We start from the raw sequence: 27,463 nt of genomic DNA on the forward strand, positions 1-27,463 counted from the left end.
GCATTAGCATCGAGTTTCTTCATCGCCAGGCCGTATCGCGAAACTTTTAGAAAGTATTGATTAAGCCTCTATAGTGACACGACCGACGATTGTTTTATGGCCAACCTAGTTTCAGGCCAAGTAACATGCAAGATCTACAAAACTGCAGAAACTAGAATCAGTCACGTAGTGCATGGTTAATATATCAGCTTAATAACTGGCTTTGAAAAACCAAAAATTTACAACACCATTTTTCTCCTATGATGCACAATCACATTCACTCCCTCTCCTGGAAATGGATTGAAAGAGCAGAGGAGGAAGAGAACAGTGTGTCCCTAAGCATGCATGATTCCATTTTCATGTGCAATAGGGCAAGTCATATTACAAGATAAAGCGGCTCCCATGGCCCTGAAGAAGTTCGTTGTCACCTCAACTTGTCAATTATAGAGGAAAAAAAAAAGCATGCAGAAGTCTGGACTCACAAGCCTGAACAGTCTGGTTGACGGCACGTGCCGATGTTACATGCCACAAAATACAAAACTCCGAGATGACACCGATAAGTTCGACTAGCTTCTTACGTTGGCCTATGAGATTGTTGGATATTTAATAATTTGAATTGGATTCACAAGTCTGAACAGTCTGGTTAACGGCACGTGCCGATGTTATATGCCACAAATTACAAAACTCTGAGATGACATTGATAAGTTCGACTGGCTTCTTACGTTGGCCTACGCGATTGTTGGATATTTAATAACTTGAATTTCACCCATCTAAATAAAATTTCCTCCTAATAGAAAAGGTACTAGTTTTAACTTAATAATATGAAATATACGCTTAAATTATTAGGTGGATGATGTGATGGTACTGAAATAATCTCTTTAATGTATTTGCGGGTTTCAATTGTAAGCACGCCCCAATCACATAATGGTCCTCATATTTTGTTTTCCTTTAGACAGACAAAGATCAAAACCCCCTCAATAATACAGGGGAGATGGACCCTGTGATGCTTACCAACTCTCTCTCCTCTCGATTCCACTATAAATATGCGTCCCTGCCCATCATTTCCATGCAGTCCAGCGGCACACCCAATTGGCCAATTCCTCTCCTTAATTTCAAAAAGCCATGGCTTTTCAAGGCGTCCTTTCGAATAAGATGGCCATGGCACTGGTTGCCCTTGGCCTCTTGGTGGCGGCCGCGGCGGCCTCCGGCAACTTCAACAAGGACTTCGACATCACGTGGGGTGATGGCCGTGCGCAGATACCCAGCAGTGGCCAGCTCCTCACGCTGTCCCTGGACAAGACGTCGGGGTCGGGCTTCCGGTCCAAGAAGCAATACTTGTTCGGGAAGATTGACATGCAGCTCAAACTCGTGCCTGGGAACTCCGCCGGCACCGTCACCGCCTATTACGTAAGCCCATGAATACCATGCCTCTCGATTTTGCAAGTTCGTGTCTTGTTCACATAATTTGAACAACTTTACTTGGTTAATCTCCGTGGTCAATTTACGCAAGTTGTCCCGTGTCTACGTGCATCGAATAGGACATCGTTCCAAGGGAGACGGATGTGATCTCTAAACCCCTTTTTTTTTTTTTTTTTTTGTCTTTTTGCAGCTTTCTTCTTTGGGTTCTGCGCACGACGAAATCGACTTCGAGTTTCTCGGTAACCTGAGCGGCGACCCGTACACCCTCCATACGAACGTTTTCACGCAAGGAAAAGGAAACAGAGAACAACAGTTCCATCTCTGGTTCGACCCCACCAAGGACTTCCACACCTACTCCATCCTGTGGAACCCTCAAAGCATCATGTAGCCAACACAGCTCTCGCCCTTTATCAAAATGAAACTAATTACGGATGAGTTTCAGTTCCTAATTTGTTTGATTATTCTCGTGCAGCTTCTCTGTCGATGGAACGCCCATAAGAGAGTTCAAGAACCTCGAGTCGAAGGGCGTCGCGTTCCCGAAGAGCCAGGCGATGTGGATATACTCGAGCCTGTGGAACGCCGACGACTGGGCCACGAGGGGCGGGCTGGTGAAGACGGACTGGACGCAGGCCCCGTTCACGGCCTCCTACCGGGGCTTCAATGATGAGCAGGCCTGCGTCGGGTCGTCGGGATCCTCCTCGTGTTCCTCCTCCTCCGGCGACAAGTCTTGGCTATCACAGTCACTCGACGCCACAGGCCAACAGAGAATCAAGTGGGTGCAGAAGAATTACATGATATACAACTACTGCGCCGACACCAAGCGCTTCTCGCAAGGATTCCCTCCCGAATGCTCTCTTTCTTAGAAGAAGGAAAAGAACACATGCAATATGATCACCAACTTTTTCCGTTTTTCTTAGGAACTTAGTACTTTCTTTCGTTTATATCGAAGTAGTCCCTCTTCAAATTGGCTTGAACTGTTGAATAATATAAAAAAGAAGAAAAGAAACTAGGCTTGAATCGTTCCTTCTCTCGTTGTCTTTGCCAAGCAAGTGCTTTATCAGTGAGCTTGTACCTTTTGACTTCTTCAATAATAGCGAAAGTATGGATTTCGTGCCCATTTTTCGTATTCTAGTGAAATTCAATGGATATTTTATACTTTTCAAAATCTTTCCTGCCTCTTGTGTGTAGATTTGCTTTAACAAATAAGAAATAAGTACATTAAAATATTAAAACCTATCACGAAAGTGCAATTAAGTCTAAACTTGTTAAAATGGTTCAATTAATTCCTTATGTTGATTAGACTTAATTTTAAAACTCAATTACACTTTCGTAATAAATTTTCGAACTTAACTTCATTTTTTAAGAGTTAAAACTTAATCGCATTTTCGTGGTAAGTTTTAGAGCTTCCGTGTGCTTATCTCAATAAATAATTATGTAGAAAGTAATGGAAGGTGAGGAAGGTAGGAAGAAAGGATTTTAGCTTAGCGTAAGGGCAACGACAGAGAATTTCTCACGAGGCTGTTGAGACCACACACATCATTTGTCAAAATGGGCAATCGGACGCATCTTTCATTTGGTCAAAGGGGCACGACTTTTCCTTCCTTTCGGATCATCGTTTCTCTTTGTCCTATCACGTCCTTCTTTAATGTGCCAGCTTGATGAAAGATACTTTCTACATCAAATGCAAATATATTCAGTTGGGAACAAACACCGTGACTTGTTGTAAAGCATTATAAAGTCATTATAAAATAGATAGCTTGATGTAGCATCTAATTATGGTAACCACTATCCAAGATGCATCCTCATTTATATCTTCTGATATTTCGGCCGGCTAAAAACCCAAATTAGACACGATTAATAGACAAGTCGTGTATTGATCTAAAAGCTCTTGTTTAGAATTGCAATTAATATTAAACTTCCCTTCGTAGAAATAATCGGGCATGAGGGAGCCTAACTAGACGAAACCTGAAAAACCTGTTTATGTATATTACCCATTTGTGCTTTGGACCTGGATGCTTAGCCGAACTCATGATTGGGTTGTAATCCAGACACAAGACAACGCAAAATTTATCTTATCCCGCTTCATCCTTGTGTAAATAATTGCATGAAACCATACGATATTTAATATGATTGTAAAGTGAAATATTTTGTTTATGCAAGTCGAGACTCTAGAGTATTAGTTAATCCACCAGCGACATTATTTTTTCTAGTTTTACTTAGGTTGCGCTTTTTCAATCCTCTATTCGTTTAAATACTCCTTTTAACAATATTGTGACCATATTACCCCTCTTGTGACCTATGTTTAGCATGCTTCAATAGTCAAAGGGACGTACCTCTTTTTTATTTTTTTCTTTCCTTGGGGTCCCACTTTGTTTATCTTCTCTCTTGTAGCAATTCTCTTCTTTCCACACCTTTGTGTCTACTAACAAAGATGCTCTTGATTGAGAGTCCCTCTCTTATCGCCGAGGTCGAAAGTTCGAAATCAGCAATTGTTACCGTTATAAGTGGGGGGTCATGATGGTGGGGTCTTGTGCTAGTCTCCCCCGAGGTACTAACGTTGGTTTGAATGTGCCACCGGGCGCTACTAGGGCTGTGTGACCCCGTAAGGGGTTTTAGGTGGATTCTCGGTTATCAAAAATAAAAACAAAAAACAAAGATGCTCTTGATGTCCAACTTACTAAATTGAGAATAATTCAAGACAAAGCATAACCTATTCTTCCAGCAAAACCATAGATTGATACCAATGGCTTGTCCTATAGTGATGAGTGGGCTTAACTATCCGGTGACGATGAAGGTGGCGGCCATGGTACTAGAAATCGGTAATATCTGTAACTTGTCTTTAAACCGTGAAATGTGACAACTTAACATGCTTATGGCTCGATTCAAACTAACCCATGAAACCCTAGAATAGACAAAATGTGAGAGGAAAAATATGAACCGACCAACAACTCAAAAAATCAATAAGAATAGAAATGACCTGCCGGTGGCTTTTGTGGATTGAAGATGGTGAAAAAGAAAACACTAAGTAGATGCTTTCTGGTCGTGAGTGTCTCTTGTGCGTGTGCCTAGAATTTCTCTTTTGGCTAGTATTCTATATCCTCGGTGAATTCTCTCCGTTGTCCTCTTGTGCCCCATTGTCCATCTGAACATCATCCATATCATCCTCCCAATACCCTTTTTCGGGTCAAAAGATCAAATGTGTGTTCCCTTACATAGTGATTAGGTTTCACCCACCAAACACAATTTCTTCTCCCTCGTCATCCTTAGCATTACGACCACACCAAAATGAGAAAATCTTTAACCAGCCCCTTGATTGACAATGCTATACCAAACAACATTATTGTCAGTAGACATCAAAGGCTTGGAAAGAAGAGCATTGAATGCAAGAGAGAGAATAGAAAGAAGATAAGAAGAAGGAAAGTGGGAGCCACAAAAAATAAAATAAAAAAATAAAACAAGAAGTGGGGAACCACATTCTTTTCTTTGGTAGAATTTAATTGAAACGTGCAAAATGGTGGGTCATACAAGGGGTAATATGGTTGTAACTAAATATGCAACAAATCCCACCAATTGGTATTCTGGATTTCACAAATTTGTCTGATACACTTGGGAAAATATGCATTGTAGACTTCACCTATAGAGAAAAATTACTAAATGATCATAAAATTATTATATGAATGTTGATTTAGTTGAGCTATGTCAATTTGACCAATTTAGTCTAAACCTTCTGACCAATTTGTTAATGTAGTCCTTCTAATCAATTTTGACGAGAAATCCTTGACATGGACATTGGCTACCCTACATGACATAACCAATTGACTTTGATGTAGACATTTTTTGTAATTTTTTTTCCTTTGTCTTTGTTTCTAGTTTCTCTTGACTAGTCCACAGCCTTGGCGGTGTCCACATTAACGATTTCCACCCAATTTTGACTAGAAGGATTATATTAGTAAATCATCGAAAATTTTAAAACTAAATTGGTCACATTTAAATATTTAGAATTGAATTAGCATCCATATAATAAATTTAACTTCTTCTTCTTTTTTGCAATTATCCTTATTATACCGTCACTCTTTCAAGGGCAACAGTTATATCAGCTTCTCAATTTCCAATATATTAATAATACACCAAATATATCAAAAGCTTCTCTATATATTGAAGGGATACTATCGGATGGAAAGTTTCACCATAGGAAATTGTCCCGTAAATCTTTTATACATAGGTGGGAAGAGAAGGCCACTACGCAAGCCGTTCAACGACAGATGACGTTAACGCGTTGAGCTTGGGAGCAACACCAATACGCAAGGCGATTTAGTATTATTCCTAAAATGGGATAAAAAAAACCAACACGCAATTTCGAGCAACGTCATGAATTCCGCCATTACATTTGCTTGATAAAGTGGTTGGAAACTAGAGAGTCCTGTCAGGAAAGAAAACACCGAATTTCAACAAGGTCAACTCATGAAAATCTTTGAAAAAGATTGTGCAAAATATGAGGGAAAAAAATATGAAAACCACTTTCACATTTCACAATTCATCTTCTGCCTTTTAAGATATGCAATTTGCGGTTTTGACCTGTCGTCTTCGTGGAAAAACTAAAACATTTTTATGTTCCTATCTTCTCCCTTTTGTTGGTGATTAGCCATAGCGATGGCTTGACTGAGTGTGGGCGAGCCCCAACGAGGGGAGCCTCACCCACCACAGGCAAGGTTTGGATGGGTGAGGGCAAGCCCCAACAAGGGGAGCCCTTGCCCACACTAGGTCAACCTCGCTTAGGCATGGCCAACCCAACCTAAGGGTCAGGCAAACCTCACTAGATCTCGTGAGGGGATCCCTTGCTAGGCTAGATTTCCCCCCGACAAACGCCTGGAGAGGCTACCTTGGTTTGGACAAGAGTTGGCCTTGCCAGATTTGACTTGGGTGAGCTAACCCACATTGGGTCTTGCCTGGGCGAGGTGAGCTGACCATAGCTTGTGGCAACCAGCAAAAAGAAAGAGAAGAAAAAAATATTAAAATTTATTAAAAATTATTTATGTCAATGCCTACATTTTACATGGCACTACTAGTGTCGATGTTAGTGAATTTTAGCCAAAATTGATTTAGATAAATCTAAAAGGTAAAATGTAAAAAAATTATAAATTAATTAATAAAATTAAAATATTTATGATTAAATTAATAAAAAGTATAATAAATTTAAAAAAATTTTGAATAATTTTCCTTACTTTATATACAGATATATACATGATCTGGATGGGAGAAAAGGAGTAAGAGGAGCAGTAGATTGCGACCGGTGGTTGGGGAGCTTTATTGGGACCGCAATGTCCCCACAAAAAGTCGACGGAACGTTTTCCTCTTCAAGGCAAAAGGCGACAGGGATTTCTCCTTACGTTCGTCACCATTGCCTTCAGCGACTTCCGTGGCAATATTCACCTCTATCGTGCCAAGATAATTTTGTCACATTTGGCTGTCATGCGATGTGACTAATCGGTAGCATCGGACCATAACTTCGTCGTCGTACACGACCCTTGGGCAACGAAAATTCTGTCACGTAAGTTTCCTAGTTTTGTTGTAATAGATGAGCACGCTAGATACGACGTTGCCTTACGTAGATGAACTAAGGCGATAATGTTGCATAGGTTTCGTCGCCAGGGCTTTCATCTAGATTGACGAAAGTAGCGTGTTTTCGTCACGCTTGCTCCAGCAAAGGCGACGGAAACACCAAAGCTAAAGCCACAAAAGCGGCAGATGCAATGTATTTTCTTGGGAAATAATTATCCAAAAAATCTTAAATTATTACACTTGTGTGAATTGAATTCTAAATCTTCTATTAACTGAGCCTATCCGATCAATTTTGATAAGAAGTTATGGATGTGACGCCGATCATCATACGAAACACAATTGTTATTGATTTAGTCATATTTTTTTTTTAAAATATTTTAATAACTTTTAATTTTTTTTTTTTTTCCTCTTTCTATACTTTTTTTTTTGGCTATTCTAAATTAAGGGCCGGCAAGGGCATGCAAGCCCTTGCTTAGATCCGATGAGGGCTCGTGTGCCCTTGATTTGGCCAGCAGTGGTGCCGCGGTTCTTGCCTAGGCCCAATGAGGGCCGTGATGCCCTTGTTGTGGCCGATTAGGGCATTGAATGAGGGCTGCCAAGCCCTCCCTAGTAGCTGACAAGGGCGTCACGATCCTTGCCTAGTGCTGGCAAGGGTCACTGAGTCAGCTAGCAGCTCTCGCTGGCCCTCAATCTCTTAAAAAAAAAAAAAAAGATAAGATAAATAAAAGGAAAGGAAAAAATAGAAATAATTCAAAAAATTATTTAAAAATATCAATGTCAATGCTAGTCATACCACATAAGATGGTCGGCGTCTTTGTCGGTAATTTCCCGTCACAACTAATCGGATGTACTTAATTGGTAAATTGTCAAAAGATTTAAGACTCAATTATCAAAATTAAAAAATTTAGGACTAAATTGATAAAATGTAACAAATTTAGAGTTTTTTGAATAATTTTCTTATTTCCGTTGCAATATGTTAACCTAAGGTGACAAAAAGTTACATGTTTCGTTGCCTAAGGTGGACTGAAGAGAGCGAAAGCAAAGGGTTTCTAAGTATGCACCTCTACGAGAAAATCGACAATTTAGGTATGAAAATTTTTTGCTATGAAAGAAATTTCGAGGCTAAAAAGTCAACCTTTTCGCCACCAACTTTTATTTCTTGGCCGAAGTATTGGAAAATAGCCACGAAAATTCAAATTTGTGGGTGAATGTCTTTGCCTGTTGCCATGGAAAACAACGTTGTGGCTACAGGTCTCACCTTCGCCCACGAAAATTATTTTTACGGTAGAAGATTAGACTTGTTACCACGAACAAATATGTGGCGACCATAGATTAGACTTTTTCGCGACTAATCATTATTATTCGAAGCGGAAGGAATAAACTTGCATTGACTTTTTGTTACGGATAGTCGTTTCCTGGTAAATTATCTGACTTTCCGCCCAAAAAAAAAAAAAAATCTTAGCCAAATATATAAATTAGATGATTGGAAAGTTCTAAATTCACCAAACTCAAGCATTTGACTTTAATTGTGGCCAAATTTTGTTAGAATTTGAATGTTCTTCCTAAATAATGAACTATGACCCTCAATTGTATTCTGAACTTTGTGAAGTTCTTGAAATTAAATGATATATAATCTAAAAACCTCAGAAGATCATCCTTTGTGAAGCTCTTTTATAATTAAAATGAAAAAAAATTATAAGTAAATTAGATAATTTGAAATTTTAAACTTTACAAGACCAGTCATCTAACTCATTCTGAATCTTTTGTCCCAAAAAAAGTCAATTCGAAGCTAAATTTTTTTAGAATTGAAAATTCTTCTATTTAAATGAACCATGACCTTGAACTTGTGTCCCAAATTTTGTGAAGTTTTTTTAAGATTAAAAATAAACACAATAATTCAACAAAAAAATAAACACAATTAAAAGTAAGTTAAGTGATTAGAAAAACTCTAAATTTTCCAAAGTGAAATATTTAAACCTCATAAATAATTTGGGACTAAAATAAAGTATGTCGCAAGGAGCCAATTTTTCCTGGGGAAAGATCTGGTCATTTGGCATGAACTGTGGCCACATTCTCTGGCGATAAGGTAGATCATTAGCGACAAAATAATTTTCGTGGCTAAAGACGAGGCTCCAACACGAAACATACTTTCATGGTAATATAAAGCATTTATGGCCACAAAATATTGTTCATCCAAAAGTTTTTTGCAAAATATTGTACTATATCTAATGGCGGAAAAAAAATGATTCGTTGCTAAAAATGAAATCTATGGCCACAAAATCTGCTTTCTTGGCCATAGATTATACATTTTGCAACAAAAATATAGTTGTGGCGAACTTTTTGTGGCACTAAGACCTTTAGCAGCAAAAGGTGGTTTGTGGTAAAGAGAGAAATTATCGCCACGAAAAAACATGTTTCATAGCCATGGTTATGATCTTTAGCCATGAATTTCGTTCCATGGTCAAAATTTCGTGGCCATAGGTCCGAGTGATCGCCACAACTTCTTTTCCTTTGTGCAAACAGACGAAATTTGTAGAAATAAAAAAAGGTTTTATCATTATACTATTTCTATAGCAATAGAACAAATTGATCACATTTCATCTTTTTAGGTCGCAAATAAGTAATGATAGCATATTGTGGAAGGTGCAATGGTACCTGATTTTGGTTATGTTGTTGTACGAACAAAGCACTATATGATAAGGCTAACGAAATAATTAAGAGGGGTGAATTGATTGCTTTTAAGAGAAACAAAACTTTTTGGCCGAAGACTTGCCATTCATGATGAAAAGCTGTTGTGCAGATGCAGATACTTCTATCGGGAGAATTACCAAAAAAGTCTCAAACCTATTACAATTGTGCCAATTCAGTTCTAAACTTTTTTTTTAGGCCAATTTAATCATAAACATTCTTATAATTGTGCCAATTCAGTCTATCCGGCCGAAATTGGCCAATTGGTGTTGACGTGGATGCCAGCTGGAGACAGTAGAGCGGCGAACGTTGATGTGGCAATTTTTTAATATTTTTTTGAGTTTTTTATTTTTTTTTCCCACCTTCTTCTTCCTTTGGCTAGCTAGCGTTGACTAAAGGTGAGCATCGGCAAGGCTCACCCTCGGCCACTAGTGCAAAGGCGAGCCTCACCCGGCCGACGGTGGCCTCGGCTGGCCTCGCTGGCCGCTAACGAGAACCGTCGCCAAATCTGGATGGCGAGGCTCGACCTCGCCATGGATGGGTGAGGCCGAGCCTTGCCAAATCTGGCGACGGCGGCCTCGCCGACCGCTAGTGAGGATCATCGCCAGATTTGGCAACCTCTCGCGCTTCCGGTTGTTGGCGACCTAGGCTAGGGCCCTGTTGCCCCCTTCAAACTCGTTCACCGTCCGCACCCTCTCCAGGGACGCCCTCAAGATTCGGCGACAATCATCGGTGACCGATGAGGCCGCCATCGCGCATTTGATGAGACTCGACCTCGCCATGGCTGGGTCGAGGCTTGCCTTCGCTAGTGGCTAGCGGGGGCGAGCCTCGCCAATGGCTGGCCAAAGAAAGAAGAAGGTGGGGAAAGAAAAAAAAAATCAAAAAATTTAAAAATTTTAAAAAATTGAAAATAATTAAAAAAAATAAAAGATAAAAAATTTGCCACATCAACATTCGCTAGCCATCTATCCCCAACCGGCGTCCCACATCGGTGTTGACCAGTTAATTTTGGCCGGATGAACTGAATTGACACAATTATAAAAGGTTTATAATTAAATTGGCCAAAAAAGAAAAAGTTTAGGACTAAATTGATACTATTGCAATATGTTTATGACTTTTTTGGTTATTCTCCCTACTTCTATCTAATGGTTGATGAAAGAGTTTAAAAAAATTGATGAAATTGCAAGCAAATGTATAGTAGTTCAGCCTTTCACTTGGCCTACTTTCACTATCTTAAATTAATAGTCATAACAAGGCTAGAATCCACTCATAATCTCATAAAACTACACTCTCCAGACGAATCTGCTTCAACATGAAAGCTTATTAGATAGCACTACAACAACAAGCACCTCTTACACTAACCACTCTCTCCTCGCAAATTACAAGAAAGCACAACCCTCTTACCGAATAACAATCGTAACAGAAGCGGATTTTCACAAGCGTAAGCACGAGAGTATCCAAAGATAGAGAGAATACAAGTTCTGACTTTTGCCCAAGTCCTCGGCCATCCTGGATCCCTTTAAATTGCCTTCTAATCTTCAATCCAACCGTTGAAGGCCATCCCTAGGTCAAAGGAGCAGTTCGATCAGCTTCTCTGCACAACAGACCTACAGATTGCACCTCCAGTCTTGCTATTCCTGAGCAAAGCAGAAGATTTCTAGAAATATAGGCTTTTCATCTTATGCTTCTACAGGCTGTCTGACTCGCTGACTGCTTGCAACAAAAGAGATAATGCTGCTTTAATCTTCTCCGGGTTGCTTTTTGCGGGATCCAGACCTTGAAAGTTGTTCCGTGATGCCCATTTGAATTCAAATCAATTTGGAGGAAGACGTAGGTATCCTTATCCAGGATTGTAGAAGCATGCGACAAGTCCTTTTTCCCATCTTCAGCAAGAGCTGCTTTTAGTCTTTTCAAGCTTCATCCTGAATTTACAGCTCTCCTTTCATGATAAATACATGACGTGGCAATGACATGTGGATTGAAGTACCACATGACCAACAGACAGGATGAGGAACACTATTACCACCTCCCATCGTCACGAACCAAACACTCAAATCTCCGCTATCGGATTCGATTGATAATGATTAATGCTCTCAACTCTTGGATAGAGTTGATCTCCATCATTGGATTAAGATAATGATGATCAATACCCTTTATTATTATATCAAGTGAATCTTTAACGTCGATCAATCAGATGAAGAATAATATTACTTATCATTAGATCGCATAGAAGATCAAACGGTTGTAATTAAAGAGACTTTTGTATAAATAAGAGAGCTCTACCTCTCATTTATGTAATCTACTTCATTTGAGTAATATAAGCATTCTCTAGAGCTTATCTCTCTTCTTTCTCTCTAATTCCCTTATTTGAGAGTGAGAATGAGAGAAGGCTTACTTAATCCAAACAAAGTGATTTAAGGTTTTAGGGCCGCACGGTTCTTGATCAAAAGAATCATCCCGTAACACTATTCCCATTTATTGTCACCACTTCTTGACACTTAAACGGGCAAATACAGTCCACACGATACTCTAACCAAAAAAAAAAATCAGCTTTTCCCCACCCTCTCTCCTTCTCCTCTGCCCACAGTAGTCGATTGTCACACCTATCACACATGACACAACCCTCGTCGTACCCAATGCCGACACCGGCGCCGCCTCGCCACTAGCCACCACCGGCATCTCGAGCGATCCCCTCTTCATGCCCTACTGCTTGCCTTTTGCCAAATCGAAACCACTCTATCGTCGCCCCCTCTGACCTTCCCCTCCCGCATCACGACCATAATTTAGGGGAAGGGAGACAGGCTTGAGCCAAGATCGAGGCTCGAATTGAGCGCGAGTCTCGGATCTCAGGCTTGGCAACACTCGACTTCAGATTTGTGACATTGGCTCGACTACGCCGGGCAAGCTCGAGCTCGTCGATAACGAGGACGAACCTTAGCCACACAAATGCAGAGCAGAAGTGACGGGTTATAGGCCGAGACCCAAGGCGTCGGTGATGGAGGCCGGTGTCGAGGGGTGGTACAAAGCAAAGGCCACCATGATGGTCACCCCTACTCTAGTTCTAACTAGTTGTCTTATATTTTACTGTTATAGAAGATATTTCTAAATTAATTTGTTTTATTATCTGCATAAATTTTGCTGAATTAAACAATCTTTATATATAGAACATTATGTGCAAAATAAACTATCTTTCGAGAATTGTGATTAACTTTGAGAATGCTCAAAATAATCTATATCAGATATATCTTCTCTTTATTTATTTTTTTAAATTCAAACCCAAAAAGACATAGAGGTTTGGAAATGACAGATCAATAATATAATAGCCATTTGGTCAAAAGCATGCGAGGTGACAAAATCATACCACGTGTTCTGCCACATGGCGATCATGGAGCCAAAGTGGAGCGTCCCGTCCGTGGGGAGCCCGTAGAGTTTACATTTTCTCAGCTCCAGCTGTAACTACCAACGAAAGATTGGTAAACTATTTCTGTATATAAATTTGCATTCAACTGAAATATATAAATAAATAAAAAGTTTGCATTCAACTGACATTGTCTTATTTGCTCAAAAAAAAAAAAAAAAAAACTGACATTGTCTTAGATAATTTCGTTTGTTTTTCTCCGCTATCTTGACCTCAGGTCCTTCAGGGATTGGGCTTTTCCAGTGCCATGATGCCATGGGCCTTGTCATGTTTTGGGCCTTTGCCTTTTGACCTTTCAGTCATGAAAAATAATCATTACTTTCGCTTAACCAGAAAAAGAAAAAGACACGTGAAAGTTAGGTTTCGCGAGATGTTTTTAGTTCTGTCCCCCATAAAGTAAGCCAAAAACATGAGTTTGTCTCGCTTTTGGGTCCATTCCAACTTTATCTCTAAAAGAAAATTTCTTCTACTTACAAAATAAATGGCAACAAATTTACAAAGTCCCATTTTGTAGAGCACTTTCGATCTAAGCAATCCGCCCCGCACCTTTGAAAGTTACATAAGATCCTCCTCCTTAACTCCTCGTATTATCTCCGCTTCTTGTCATCATTCTCTTATTATTAATCTTAGCATTACAATTAAATAGATTTTACGAATAAAACTTATGCTAAGTCATAAAATTCACATTGAAATATGCATAACGTTAATTGAGCCTACGCATGACGTGTGCATATAAAGTCTAGTTTTGTTCATGGGTAAACCTTAGGAGCCCTCGCTCGACTTCCAACAACCACCACTGAATGCCAGGACTTGGCAGAACACACAGAAAAGGTCTTCGGGCAGACTTCTAAAAAGTCGAGACCTTTTTCTTTTTTTTTTGGTGCTGGAGGAACTGGCTTACAGCCGACAGCCGACAGCCGCGCTGTAAACCTCCAGGTGACATTTAAGCAGGAGGACCCACCACCCCTGAGTCACACTTAATACACCTAGCACATCTCCTGAGTTTTGAATCCTTCACCTCTGAGTTGAGGATCAGCAGGGCCTTATCCAGCGGAGCCATTGCGGCCGATGGTAAAAGTCGAGACTTTCTTTTTCACTTTCTTGTCGAATTCTAAAGTATTATCTACATGGAGAAATTATATGTGTATCTACATGTTTATATAAGACTAGTTTAAAACGTTACAAGCATTTAAAAGTCATTCCCAATCGATTGGCTTTAGCAAAATCCAATGAGAGCTGGGGGATAAAGATTGATGTTCGAAATCTCAAGAGAAAACTTGTTTCGCCGAAATTTTCCCGTGACGAAATATTTTTCATCGAGAGTTATTCTTCGATTTTTATTTGAGGAAACCGGGGTCTTGCCCCAATTCCAAACTAGAGATATCACAGGCAAACAAAAATCAACTTCTTCAATACAAACGGCACTGTACAATCCCAAATCAAGTCGGAATTTAATCAATGATAAAGTCTTAAAATTGCAAACTCGATAACTTGACAAGGTGTAAACAAATTATGATGGAACTTAATCTATATCATAGCCTAAAAATTTAAAGATACTATGTCGGAATTTAATCAACGATGTCGATCTAGAAGTTACCACTAAGAAAAATAGAGTGCAAGTAAATAAAAGTAGACCCAAACTTACCTGAGCACTATTATAAATTTACGCACTATGCGTTTTGGGTACATTTTATAGGCCTTCCACGAGCCCGAGTTACTAAAGATGCCATTCGCCTTTTAGCCTCCAGATTGGGGAGAGTTGAGGAGATCAAAATTGAGGCAAGAAGCAACAACTCTCAGAAAAATGGAAAGGCTAGAGTGTTGCTCAACCTATTTAGCCACTCAAAATAGGTTCGGTGATTAATTGTGGAGATAAAAAGTGGTGGATAGATTAAAAGTAAGAAAGGCTTCCTCACTTTTGCTATTTTTGCAATCGCATTGGGCATTATGCCAACTTTTGTATTGAAATACCTTATGAAGAAACTAGACTTGCTGAGGATCAACCAGGTCGATTTGGCTCATGGCTAAAGGTGGAAGTTTGCGAAGCTAGTCCTTATTGGAAGACATTTTATGGCAAACTTGATCTTTCTACCTCCGATGAAGAAGTGGTGATAGAAACTCAAACCGATGCGAACTGAAACTCCACTGAGAACAGCTGAAAATGAACCAAATGTAATGGCAATTATTCATGTACAACATGGAGAAATAGAGCAAATGAGCAAAATCAAGGGGGCAAAACTCAAATTAGCACCTATTACTACTTCCTTCATTGACAAGGAAAGAGATACAATCATAGAAAACCAAGAAAGACAAGGCAATCTATAACAATCCTGTAACAAAAAAACAAAAGCGGGTCAATCCCTATGAGAAGAAAACTCTATAGGAGTCTGCGGTGGATGAGAACTAACTTTTGGATGCTCCAATTCAGTCTTGGGAAAGGGTGAGCGCATGGGCTATGGTAGCTGGCCTTAATAAGCTACCAGAGGATAGATGAAGATATTGAGCTGGAGCTGTCAAGGGTTGGGCACCCCCTTGACACAATCCTTGACAGTCCAGCACCTTAGAGCCTTAGTGGCTCAAGAGAGGCCCAACTTGGTTTTCCTCATGGAAACAAAAAATCTCAACTACTCCATCGATTTTGAACTTCAATTTAGCTTGCTAATGTCCCTTCAATAAACATTTATTGCGACAGCCTATATTATTGACTACCAGCTACCTGTCACCATATTTCGGAAATTGAGTGCGTGGCATTAGCGAACATCATCATCAATTAATATGCGCATGTCAATCCTTGTACTTATCGATGAGATGACATATCTACGGTGATATCCACATGATCCGCACGTGACTGCCCATTTTTGGGTGCCACCCCCACGTGTTTGTCTTATTCACGTACCGAGCAGATTATTTTTGGGGTCAACAGAACCGTACATTTGTATCGAAGATGGTCACATGGTGGGGGATAACTCGAGCTTTCGAGAAGGAGAAACGATAAACGTGTTTGGTTAATCTCATGTTGCATGTCGTGGAATTCTGATACTAGAAAGTTTGGGTTCGATACGAAGACGCGTTCGCCGTGCGAAGTGGAACCGGCGAGGGAAGCCCCTGCCCAATTTCCAAGCGGTTTCGTCCATGGTTGTCAAATGAGAATCTAAAGACTGTCTAGGGGTATAATTGCAAAAGAAGTTCATTGTTAGTTTAGCTGCCCCATTCATTTGACTTGTGGTCAACCCTTATAGTTCCCACCCGACCATTTCAATCATTAAAAGATTAAGGAATATCAAAAGAAAGTCCACCAAACTATTAATGACAATACCAATAATTGAGGGTCCGCAGCCCACGGGAAGCGAATATCGATTTTCACCGTCCAAATCAAGTGCTACAACACGTTACATTTCGGGTGAGTTTCATTAGGGACCACTAAACTTTGATAATTTTTTTGCTTTTAGGTCCCGTGCTTTGATTTCAAATCTTTTTACGGACTTGACTTTGCAATCGACTTACTTCGATCGGAACACGGTACAATTTTTCAGCGAGATGTCGACGTGGCAGGAAATTGGTCAGGTGTCATCATTGAAACACAAGAGCAAAAGATTTTTCTTTTTTCTTTTTATTTGGATAAATGATAGTAATGACTTTAAAAATAGGCTAACCTCGTGAATATTCAAACCCTGTCGCTTCGTGGTCTGCTTAGAAGCGGCATAAAGGCGATGTAGTGAATAAAGTATACGATACACGCAAATCGTAACACGTCCTGTAAAGCAAAATCCGCGTCGCCTTTGATATTCTCCAAAAGCTAATCAAAATCAATATGCTTTTTTTTTTTTTATCTAAATCAAAATGAGCATGTTAAAGCTTAATATTAGATTGTATATAAGCAAAATATTTGAGTTTAAGGCCCCGTTTGTTGTGTAGAAAATAAATGATTTTGAAAATACTTTTTAAAAAATGATTGCTTGTATTACTTACAAAAATAAATGAACGAAGAATATTTATTATTCTTGAAAATGTTTAAAAGTACATTGCTATTAATGATGAAAACATATTTAATGGCTAATTATTAAAGGCAATACAAGCATTGTTTAAAAAAAAAAGGTTCCAAACCATTCAATATCCATAAAACAAACAAAATGATGTGTTTATTACGGAAAAAATTTCATGATAAAGAAAAATGACTTTCACGTCTAGAGAAAGAAAATGTTTTCCTTTCTTGATTAATAAATTCATTTTCCTAATTTGAAACATGCATATTTTTTTAATCGTAAATAGTTTGCTGTGAACTAATTATTTATAGCAAAACGAACACGTGAGAACCTGAAAAAAAAAATTGGTAGTAAAAAAATTCACCCAAACAAAATTTGAAAAATTTAGTAGGATGGTTGATCAAATTGGCCGGCACCCAAAATCATGAAAAGGCAAAAAAAGAAAAAAAAAAATGTGTTACGTCCCATAGTTGCAGTAAAATCTCTTGTTATGATAAAATAGAGATTTTTTTTTTTTTTAAATATGATATTTTCATCCCTTCAAATTAATCATCTTGCATTAAAAAAAAAAAAAAAGGTAATTCGAACCACCAATTTTTCAATTTTCATGCCTCAAGTAAAGAAAATAAAAATAATAAGAAAAAGTAAAACCTGGAGAAACCCAAAAAGTCTTGGTGGCCAGGCCAAGCGCGTCCCACCTGCATTTAAAAAGCGGCGTTCTCCTTGACAAGTACGCCCCCTCATTTTCTCCTCTCTACCAAAACCCAAACCCTGCCAACAGCCAAAAAGCAAAACCACTCACAAAAACCAAAATCAAAATCAAAATCAAAACCCGGCGATGATCGAAGAGCGGCGCGGCGGATCCCGGCCGCCCCACGGCATCCTCCTGGCGGTCGTGGTCGGCATTGTGGTGGCCGTCCCCTTCCTCGTCGGCGACGGCGGCGAGGCCGTGACCGGGGCGATCTCCGAGGCGCTCACCCCGGTGGGCCTCCTCCTCCTCCCCATCGCCCTCCTCCTCACCATCCAGTTCCTCTCCTCCGACCGCGGCTCCTTCGTGTCCTCCATCTTCTCCAGCTCCGGCGAGCCCGACAGCATCCACCGCGCCAGCGGCTCCCCGTCGGCGTCGCCCTCGTCCTCGCCCTCCTCCTCTTCCTGCTGTACAGCCGCGTCTCGATCTTCGGCGGCGGCGACGACGACGAGTGACCGAGATCCCCGCCGGAGCCGACCGGATCTTCGGATCCCCGCCGATCTTCTTCTCGTTTCAGTACGCATTTCGATGTTGTTTTTGTTTTTTTTTTTTTTTTCCGATTTTTACTTTTAGCGTGTGGTATAGTATACTATAGCCGTAGAGAGAGGGCGGTGGGCAGTTCTGTAATTACAGGGAAGTACGGATGGTGTTAATGGTATTTCCGGTGGATGGCGGTTGACTGTTGACCGGCTTGCGCTTTGGTCGCTGCTCGGTTCCGATCAATGCTTTTAAATTTTCAAATCTTCTGTTAGAAGAATCGATGCTTTTTGGGAGATTGAAATTAATTGCATTTCGGCTCGAATTATTGCTGGTTAGGAAATAAATTGATTCGAAATGAGGCTTAGAAGTCGCGATCATGGGCCACGTCAAATGGATCGTCACGAGATATGTCGGCTTTTTTCCGTTGTTGATCGTACCGGGAATATAATGACATAATGTAAACCTAAGAAATTATATAAAGGGTGTTGTGGCTCCGGATTGAATTGGACACGTGGCGATGCCTGCATGTGAATATTCTCACTCCCAATGACATCCGAGGCGAATGAACTTCATGCCCAAAAAATTTAAATTATCCAAGATAAATTTAAACTCCAAAATGGAAAGAAACTAATGAAAATGTATCCAAGTGCGACACATCCGACTTGAGTAAAAGTAGCCGGTCTCCTCAAATAATTATGAGATTAAAGGAATGTTAGAATTTTTCCTACATCATCAAACATGAGTTAATCCCAGTTTATTGTCTTTTCCGCTATATTTGAAATATATTGTATCATACATTTATGTGGTTATTAGCTTATGGTACATTTGACTGAAAACTTTGTCATAAAGTAAAATATATTCTATAAAAAATAATTTTAAAAAATGGGATAAGTTAGTTTCACTTCATGGAAAACATTTTTTGGTTGGTTGATTAGTTTTCTCTCACCCAAATATCCAAAAGTTGAAAAACAAATTTTCGGAAATAATTCACAGGCTGGTGGATACAATTTGTTTTGGTGTTTCGCAAACTAGTTAGCGTGTTAAGTAATGAAGATCGTAAACCGTAATGCTGGGATTTTCTATGCTTCCATACAGCCTTCACCTTGAACTTTGTATATTTTAATCATGAAAATCCTCTCATAGGGATTCTCTTTCTACAAGGCTTCCTATAATAAAATGAACATAATAAGGCCTAACTCTAGGGAATATAGCTCATTGAAAGTTTTAAAATCTTTTAAAAGGTGCAATCTAGTCCATCTTATAGCTAATATTGGTAATTATCAACATGTTAAATGCATATTATCTAGGGAAAAGTACCAAGAAAGTCTTAAACTTATTGCATTTATGTCAATTCAATCCTAAAACTTTTAGTTGGATCAATTTAGTCATAAACATCTTCATATTTGTAGCAATCCATTCAATTTGACCAATTTAAGCCGAAAATTATTAATATGGATATTGACAATCTTATATGATACGATCGTCGTTGATATAAACAAATTTTATAATTTTTTCGATTTTTTTTTCCTATACATTGTTGGCCATGACCGACCATTGTTGACCATAGATGAGGAATGGTGAGCTCACTTAGTCTAGGCAGAGGCTAGGACCTTACTTGTTGGCCGACAAGGGCATTAGGATCTAAGCAAGGATTGTGACGCCCTTGCCTCATCTAAGTAAGGCATTGTGACCCTTGCCTGCCACAAGGGAGGACCTTCGCACCGCCGACGAGGGAGAGAAGGCCCTTGCTGACCAATAGATGAGTGGGGCTGTGTCACACAAGATTGTCGAAATCTATACTAGTAATTTTCGGTGCAAATTGACTAGATGGACTGAATTGCTACCAATGTGAAAAGATTTAGAATTAAATTGATTTAATTAAAAAAGTTTAAAACTAAATTAGTATCAATGCAATAAATTTATGACTTTTTTGGTACTTTTCATATTCTCTGTCTAGAGGCACTTTGGTAGTCTAGTATATATATAAGATTTGAATTAAAATAAGTCTAAGGAATTTATTTCACCAATTACAAAATTCATTTGTTATCTGCTTAGGAAAAAAAGCGATAGTCTTACATTAGCTTTTTTTATTAAAAAAAAACTCTACTAATAAGGATTAATTGAGTACATGGTACATGATGAGGAGAAAAGGATATACATTCCTGATGATATTCATGAATTAGCAGATATATAATTAAATAAAAGTTTATAACTCATCAAAGTCAGGATAGAAAGAAAAGTGCTAGAGTTATTTTCTCATTCCAGTGTAATTTTCTATTATAACACAATGGTAGAGTTATTTCTTTAAGGACATTGTTTTGGAGAAAGAATTGAGACATTTGCAAACTGATGCCGTCAATAAGATTCTAGGGAAAAGCTTGGAGATTTATCTTTTGATTACTAATGGGAGTTCTGCAATAAAATTTGCATGAAGAAGCTCCCAGGATGATCGGCCATAATTGATATGCCATGTCAGTGATTTTTCTGAAAATTAACTGGAAGGATTATGTAGGAATTTCACACAAAGATCTGAAGTTAGTATTAATGAGATTAAAAAGTTTAAAACTAAGTGAACTTGATTGGATTATTTTTCTAGACCCTAGGCGTCAAAGGAGGGGGACAAAATCTAACGATGGGCAGCTGCATTGGTATTAGTTCTCTCATTTAACACTAAGGTCGAGAGTTCGAATTCTTACTTTGCTAATATGTCTTAAGTAGGGGCTATGGTGTCGGGTTCTTGTGCTAGCCTCCCTTCACGTACAGTCGGTGGTCTCCGTTGAGCCTATCGAGACGACGGTGGCCGTGAGAACCCGTAAGGTGTGCCAGGCCGGATCCTGGATATAAAAAAAAAAAAAAAAAAAAAAAAAGAAAAAGAAAAGGGGGACAAGCGTGGTGCGGGACCTGTTGATAAAGAACGAAATAGAAAAACAGTGGCTACTTTTATGTGTCAGTATCATTGGGAGTGCATATGACATGAGGACACCATGAATGAAGCCCCAACCTTTCCCTATCAAATTTAACCGGGGGTAACAGCAATATACAAAAGCAAAATTTCTCCCAGTTAATAATTGACCCGAACCAAACATGGAGTAATTGCACAATAAAACAACTGTGAAAGTCTAGAGAGCTTCAATGAATTAAGAGATACACTTATTTAGATTTAGATTATAAAATACACTTTCAAGATTACAAAAAGAAATTGAGTTCTTTACTACACATCATTAATGAACAAAAACCCAGTTTAATAATAATAATAATAATACTTGGAAAATACTTTAATGAAGGACACCAATTACAAAACTGCTCACATCATTAATATAAAATTAAACAGGTTATTTCCTAAAACAACGTGAATTTTTTTAGTAGATCGTCGAATAGCAAAAAAAAAAAAAATGTTTAGTTTCAGTATTGGCCTAAATCAAGCTCTTTTTTTTTTTTTTTTTGTCTTTTTCTATTGTAAAACTATTAGAGGTGTGTAAAACGGATCATCTGAACCACGAACCACCCAACAGGATAGAACTGATTGGTTGGGTCCGATTTTTGAGAGTATCGGTTTGATTCTTGATTCATTAAAGTAGAATTGTGGTCTCGGTAATAGGTTCCCAGTTCCAAGGGGAAATCATACCAAACTGACTACATATATTCCTTATTTTAGTTCTTCAAAAAAAAAAAAGTGACTATTTTTTTTTCACAATAGAAGGCATCAAGTAGTGGGGAAAAAAAGTGACTGGTTCCATTGGACTGAACTAAAATTGAATTAATTCACTCCTAGGACCAACCATTTTGGTCCTTGGTCCCCAATTTTTTTGGAAATTATATTGGAAACCGATCACCCCTAAAAATTGCTAGCTTCGTTAATGATAAAAAGTAGATACATCAAGCTGTTCTCATATGTGCATCAGCTTCTAACGAGGCAAACAAGGTAGGTGCGGAATGACCACCCTAGCACAAGGACAAAAATATTCATCATGAAAAGTTCGTCACGTTAGCCTATGCCAATGAAAACATAAACATCAAAAAAATATTAGATGGGTTTACCTTTCTACACAATAATGAGATAGTCCAAACAATTCTTATAGGGTGGTGCCAGGAGAGGGATGGAGAGATAGAGCAAAGTGGAGAAGGGAGCGAGAGAGTAGAATGTGATACCTTTTGGTCGTGAAGATGGACAGAGAGAGAAGAGAGAGAAAGAGTAAAGCGAAGAAGGGATGGAGAAAGCAAAGTGGTGTGAAGAGGAGGGACGGTGAGAGAGAGCGGAGTAAGACAAATTTTGTCAATAAAAACGAAGAGTAAATGGTGATGAGAGAGAGAGAGAGAAAGAGGAGGGTAGGTCTGCCTAGCCACATGGTGCACAATGAATAGATTGTCTGATTGATAACATAGAAAGTTAGATTCACTTTATGTCTTCTCATTCTACTACTCAATAGGTACGAAGTCCCTTCAATCCTCATCCCCTTCATATTCTATTTTCTTGTTAATAAATTTAGAAATATTTTTCGATTCTCATGGGAAAATAAAGTTTGGAGAGAGAAAATGGTACTCAACAAAATCATATATATGCTATCTAAAATTTACTAGTCTCGTAGCAGGGTTGTTGCTAGAATTAAATTATTTTTTTGTTTCTTTCTTTGAATTTATTTGCAAATATTTGTAATATTCTAATAATAAAAATTATCTATTTACTTTTTAACTAAAATTCAGATACCATAATAATTTGATTTTTATTTTTATTGAAAGCGCTTGATGAGGAGAACAATGTATGAGTAGCCAATGCTGACTCAACGATTAAGTTGAAATAGTGGACGAATTTTAATTTAATTTAATTTTTTGGTTAGAAATGTGGATATGCATTACTAGATCGAAGATAAAGGATTACAAAAAATCAACCAAAGGGAATGAGGAGGATCAATAACCCAGTTTGTCAGGACATAATCAGTTTAGTGGGCCTTTGCGACCCAGTCAGCTGCTCGGTTATAGTCCCTCGGTTTAAATTGGATAGCAACTCCATTTAGCTGGCCCAACAAATTGATGCAATTTTGAATAATGGACCTGCAAAGCCCATGATATTTCCGATTGGCCTAAGATGCAATAAACTAGTGTAAGCTATCACATGATAAGAGCATGCTTAGATTAGTGGGAAGTACACCCCCACTTCATGCACTTGGCTTCTCCCTTCGTGGGTTTTGTAACTCTTTCAACCACTTCGGAGCTTCCTTAATTGCTGGGGTTTCAGCGACAACGGTAGAAGGGGCGAAGATCGACCTTAGAACCCATCAACGAGCACTCCATTAACTTTCCTGTGCAAAATCGCTGTCGATTCTTCCATGATGAAGTTGTTCTAGGAGTAGTCCACGCTTATTTTGCTGTAAATCTAATTCGGCAAGGAGCTTTCCTTTGTTGCGGGCGGGTCTCTTTCTTCACGGGTGAGTTTCCTACTGTACTGCTTTGCGATGAGCTGTGTTGTAATGATAGCCTCTTCAATCAAAGAGCTCGGATATGGTTTTTTGCTTGAAAGATTAGATGGTTCCTCACCTTCCATATCCTCCAAATCAGCTCCGTGAAGATAGCTTTGTTTTGCTTGGTAATCTCACGGTAAGATTCTCCCAAATCCATCTATCCATTCTATTGCAAATCTCTAGGGATAAGTTGGCTCCGATTCACTGTTCTGACCAAATTTGCTTTGTTCAAGGGCATAAAATGAAGATGTGCTTTGTAGTTTCAAGAGCTTGGCCACAAAAGGGACACTTTGGTTCAGGTAGTAAATTTCGATTAGATAAGTTTTCCTCATCGGCAAAGCATCGTTACTTGCACTCCATAGTAGAAATCTAATTTTGGGGTAGGATTTTAGTTTCCAAATTTCAGTTCATAGTCTCTTGGGTAGCTAGTACGGAGTAAAAACTTGGTCTGTCATTTGAAGTTTGTTGGAGTTTTGTAGCTTGTTATATCCACTTTTACGATATAAGAGCTAGAGTTGTTTGTTGTCCATATCATCTTATCTAGTCCAAATGTAATGTTTAAGGGTGTGGCTGATATTTCTTTATTGACTCTTTCGTCAAAAGTCTTTGGTAGTAATAGAAAATTCCACCCTCCCTCATTTAGGTTTATTAATTCAGCTACCAAGTAAGGGTCATTTCTATTTGCTGGACCTCCTATCTTACCTGAAAGTAGCTATCTATTATCTATGATTTTGATCTTCTTGCTGTCCCCCACTTCCCATTTGATCTCTAGCTCAATCGTGTCTCTCCCTATTAGTATGATTTGCCATCCCTAAGAGGGTCAGGGGTCTTTGTTTGCTATCCAAAAGTTTCATTTGGGAAAATAGATTTCTTTAAGCAATTTGCTCCATATGGTATTCGGGTCTTGAGTAAATCTCCAATCTTGTTTCCCCACAATTGCTTTGTTGAAATGAACTAGGTCTTTAAAGCCTAGCCTCCCGCAATCTTTCCTAATTTTTAGAATATCCCATCTTTTCAATGTATATCTTTTCTAGTAGCATTTTATTTCCACCCGAAAGAGGATACTCTCTTTTCAATGGCTCTACAAATCAATATGGGGACTTCAAAATGGACATGACGAATTGATGTAATGCTTGGACTACCATTTTGATCAAGATCTCTTTACCTGCCTTTGACATTAGCTTCTTTTTCCATCCATTCAATTTCCTATCAATTTTTGCAAAAACGCAAGAGAACATTTGCTATTTTGTTTGTCCCCATTTTGAAGGTACACCCAGGTATTTCCTTATTTTTTCAATGAGTGGTACTCTCAATTCAGCTGCTAAATTCTAATTTACCCCTTGAGGACAATTTTCCCTAAAGGAAATTTCTGCCTTGTTGAGGTTTATGACCTATCCTAATGTGAAGCAATACTAATGTAGAATATTTGCTAGATTCTGAGCTTCAATAATGATACCATCAAGGAAGAATATAGCATCATCCATGAATAAAGATGTGATAATGTAGGACAATGTAGATTCAATCATATGCCTTTTAAGTTACCATCCGTTATAGTCTTGGAAATCGATGAGGATAGAACGTTGGCCATAATAATAAAGAGATAGGGAGATAATGGGTCTCATTGTCTAATCCCTCTAGTCGATGTGAAGTAATCACAAGACTCTCCATTAACTCTAATACTAAAGGAGATCGAGGAAATGCATTTTTAACCAATAAGAGCGATATGAGTTTTGTTGATTTCAGGATCAAAGGTATCTTTGGCTGAAGAAGTTGTTAACCATTCTAAATATGTTTTCTTGGATTTCTAACCGAGTGATATTTTATGGATTTGAGACTTTAAGGATAAAGTGATATGAGTTTTATTGATTTGATAAAGTTAAGCCATTAAGTCTGATAAAATAATCCATTCCAATCTCGAAGCCTTTGTAACGCCCATTAGGAAACTTGTTGGTTTCACTTCTTCCCTTATAACATTCCATGTTAAGGCATCATTTATTGTATTCACGATCACTTATAGGCATTGATCTAAAACAGGCTGATATTCTCTACTTCCCACCATGGTATGTAGAAATTGATAAAAACTTATTATATGTTCCTTGAGGGTGGAAGGGTCTCTACTCCAATTTTGATCATCAATTTGGTGCATAGAAATCTGTTGCGTTGTCTTCTCTAAATTGCGGTTACATGGAAATATTTTGTATCCCCCCCCATTTTATCAATTAATTCTGGAGATGTCCCAATACATTTCTTCTTGTCTTCATAGGTTTTGATTTGCTCAACAATTCGGCAATATTCTTCCTGGTTTGGCTGCCTTGTGGTTCTATTTGTCATTTCAATAAGTGTTTCCCCCAGTGATTGAATTTGATGGTGTGCATTTTTAAATTTTTTGTTGCTCTATTGCCTCAATTCATCTACTATCTTCCTTGTTTTGCTGACTATATCTAAAGAGTTGTGCTCTTCAGCTCTCCAAACTCTTTGAATCACTCTTTTGAATTCTAGGTTTTCTGTCCAATATGGCTCAAATATGAAAATCTTTGTTTTTTTTATACCTTTGCTGAGTCTAAAATTAAGAGAATCGGACTATGGTTTGATCCAATTGCAGGAAGAGCAAATGCCTCCACATTTGGGAATAAAACTCACTACTCTAGATTACAAAGCGCCATATTAAGTCCTTTTTCACAATTTTTGTCCCTTCTCACTTGTTAGACCATGTATATGCAAATCCTTCACTCTCTATGTCCATTAATGAGCATGAATTTACAAAATCCCTGGATGCCATCGTTCTATACTGGTCTACTTCACATTTTCCAACCTTTTTCCCATTAGTATAAGACTTTGTTAAAATCACCAATACATAGCCATGGGAGGCTATTTGAGATATGAATAGTATGCAATGCTTGCCATAATTGTAATTTCTCTTGATAATTTGTAAATGCGTGAAGGAATGATATCCGCATGATAAAACCACTTATGAAGTCTTTACATATAACATCTAAAAACTCCTCTGTGTTGAAAGCCACTCCCACATGAACTTCCTCATCCCACATATGTACCAATCCACCCCCACAGATTCTTTGTTCTTGGTTTCCGTGAGGAAGACCAAGTTGGGCCTCTCTTGAACCACTAGGGCTTGAAGATGCTAGATCGTTAAATGAGTGTCCAACGGGGGCTATTATCTCTCACTTCAGTCTTTAGCCATGATCCATGCCTACCAAGTTTGTCATGAGCCAATCTCATCTCCTCATATGGGAACTAAGGACAAAAGTTTGGATAATGTCTAATACAACCACAAAAGTAACAAAAATGAGGGAGTCTCTTTTATTTGAAATCAATCCACCATTTTCGACCTCCCAACTCAACTATAGATCCTATTTTTAGGGGACTTTGCAAGTTTAGTGTTACTTTAACTTGCGCAAACTGTTATTTTTTCCTTCAATTTTGACTTCCTCTACTTTTCCTAGCTTTAAAGTTATATTTTACATAGCATTTTTTGACATCCCAGCTCACAAAAGACCCAATATATTTATGCAAAAGGCATAATGTTTAAACTCGTAGTAGTGTTCAGAACATTTGTGTCTCCTTGTTGCAATACAAGAAGGTTGTTGGCAAAGGACCAAGGACCCGAATGCAACATTCGGTTCTTCTCCTCAACCAAGTCAAATGTAAATAAAAATATCTAGGTTCAATGATCTCACATTTCACCAATTCTAACTTCCATGCATTCTTCATCGTA

The 27,463-nt window shown here is 38.5% G+C and overlaps 2 protein-coding genes across 2 annotated transcripts; both read left to right on the forward strand.

Annotated features, from left to right (window-relative positions):
• Positions 1-1,031: 1,031 nt before the first annotated feature.
• LOC104428524 (probable xyloglucan endotransglucosylase/hydrolase protein 23) lies at positions 1,032-2,524 on the forward strand. Its single transcript, XM_010041501.3, has 3 exons — positions 1,032-1,386; positions 1,589-1,782; positions 1,871-2,524. The coding sequence occupies exons 1-3, from the start codon at positions 1,102-1,104 to the stop codon at positions 2,259-2,261; spliced, it is 870 nt and encodes a 289-aa protein (XP_010039803.1). The 5' UTR covers positions 1,032-1,101; the 3' UTR covers positions 2,262-2,524.
• Positions 2,525-17,756: 15,232 nt separating this feature from the next.
• LOC104428514 lies at positions 17,757-18,596 on the forward strand. Its single transcript, XM_010041496.3, is given in 2 exon segments — positions 17,757-18,155; positions 18,158-18,596. Coding segments are annotated over 2 exon segments (363 nt in total). The 5' UTR covers positions 17,757-17,884; the 3' UTR covers positions 18,250-18,596.
• The last annotated feature ends 8,867 nt before the right edge of the window (positions 18,597-27,463 follow it).

This window comes from Eucalyptus grandis, chromosome 2, assembly GCF_016545825.1.
Source record: "Eucalyptus grandis isolate ANBG69807.140 chromosome 2, ASM1654582v1, whole genome shotgun sequence".
In the NCBI taxonomy this organism is placed as follows: domain Eukaryota; kingdom Viridiplantae; phylum Streptophyta; class Magnoliopsida; order Myrtales; family Myrtaceae; genus Eucalyptus; species Eucalyptus grandis.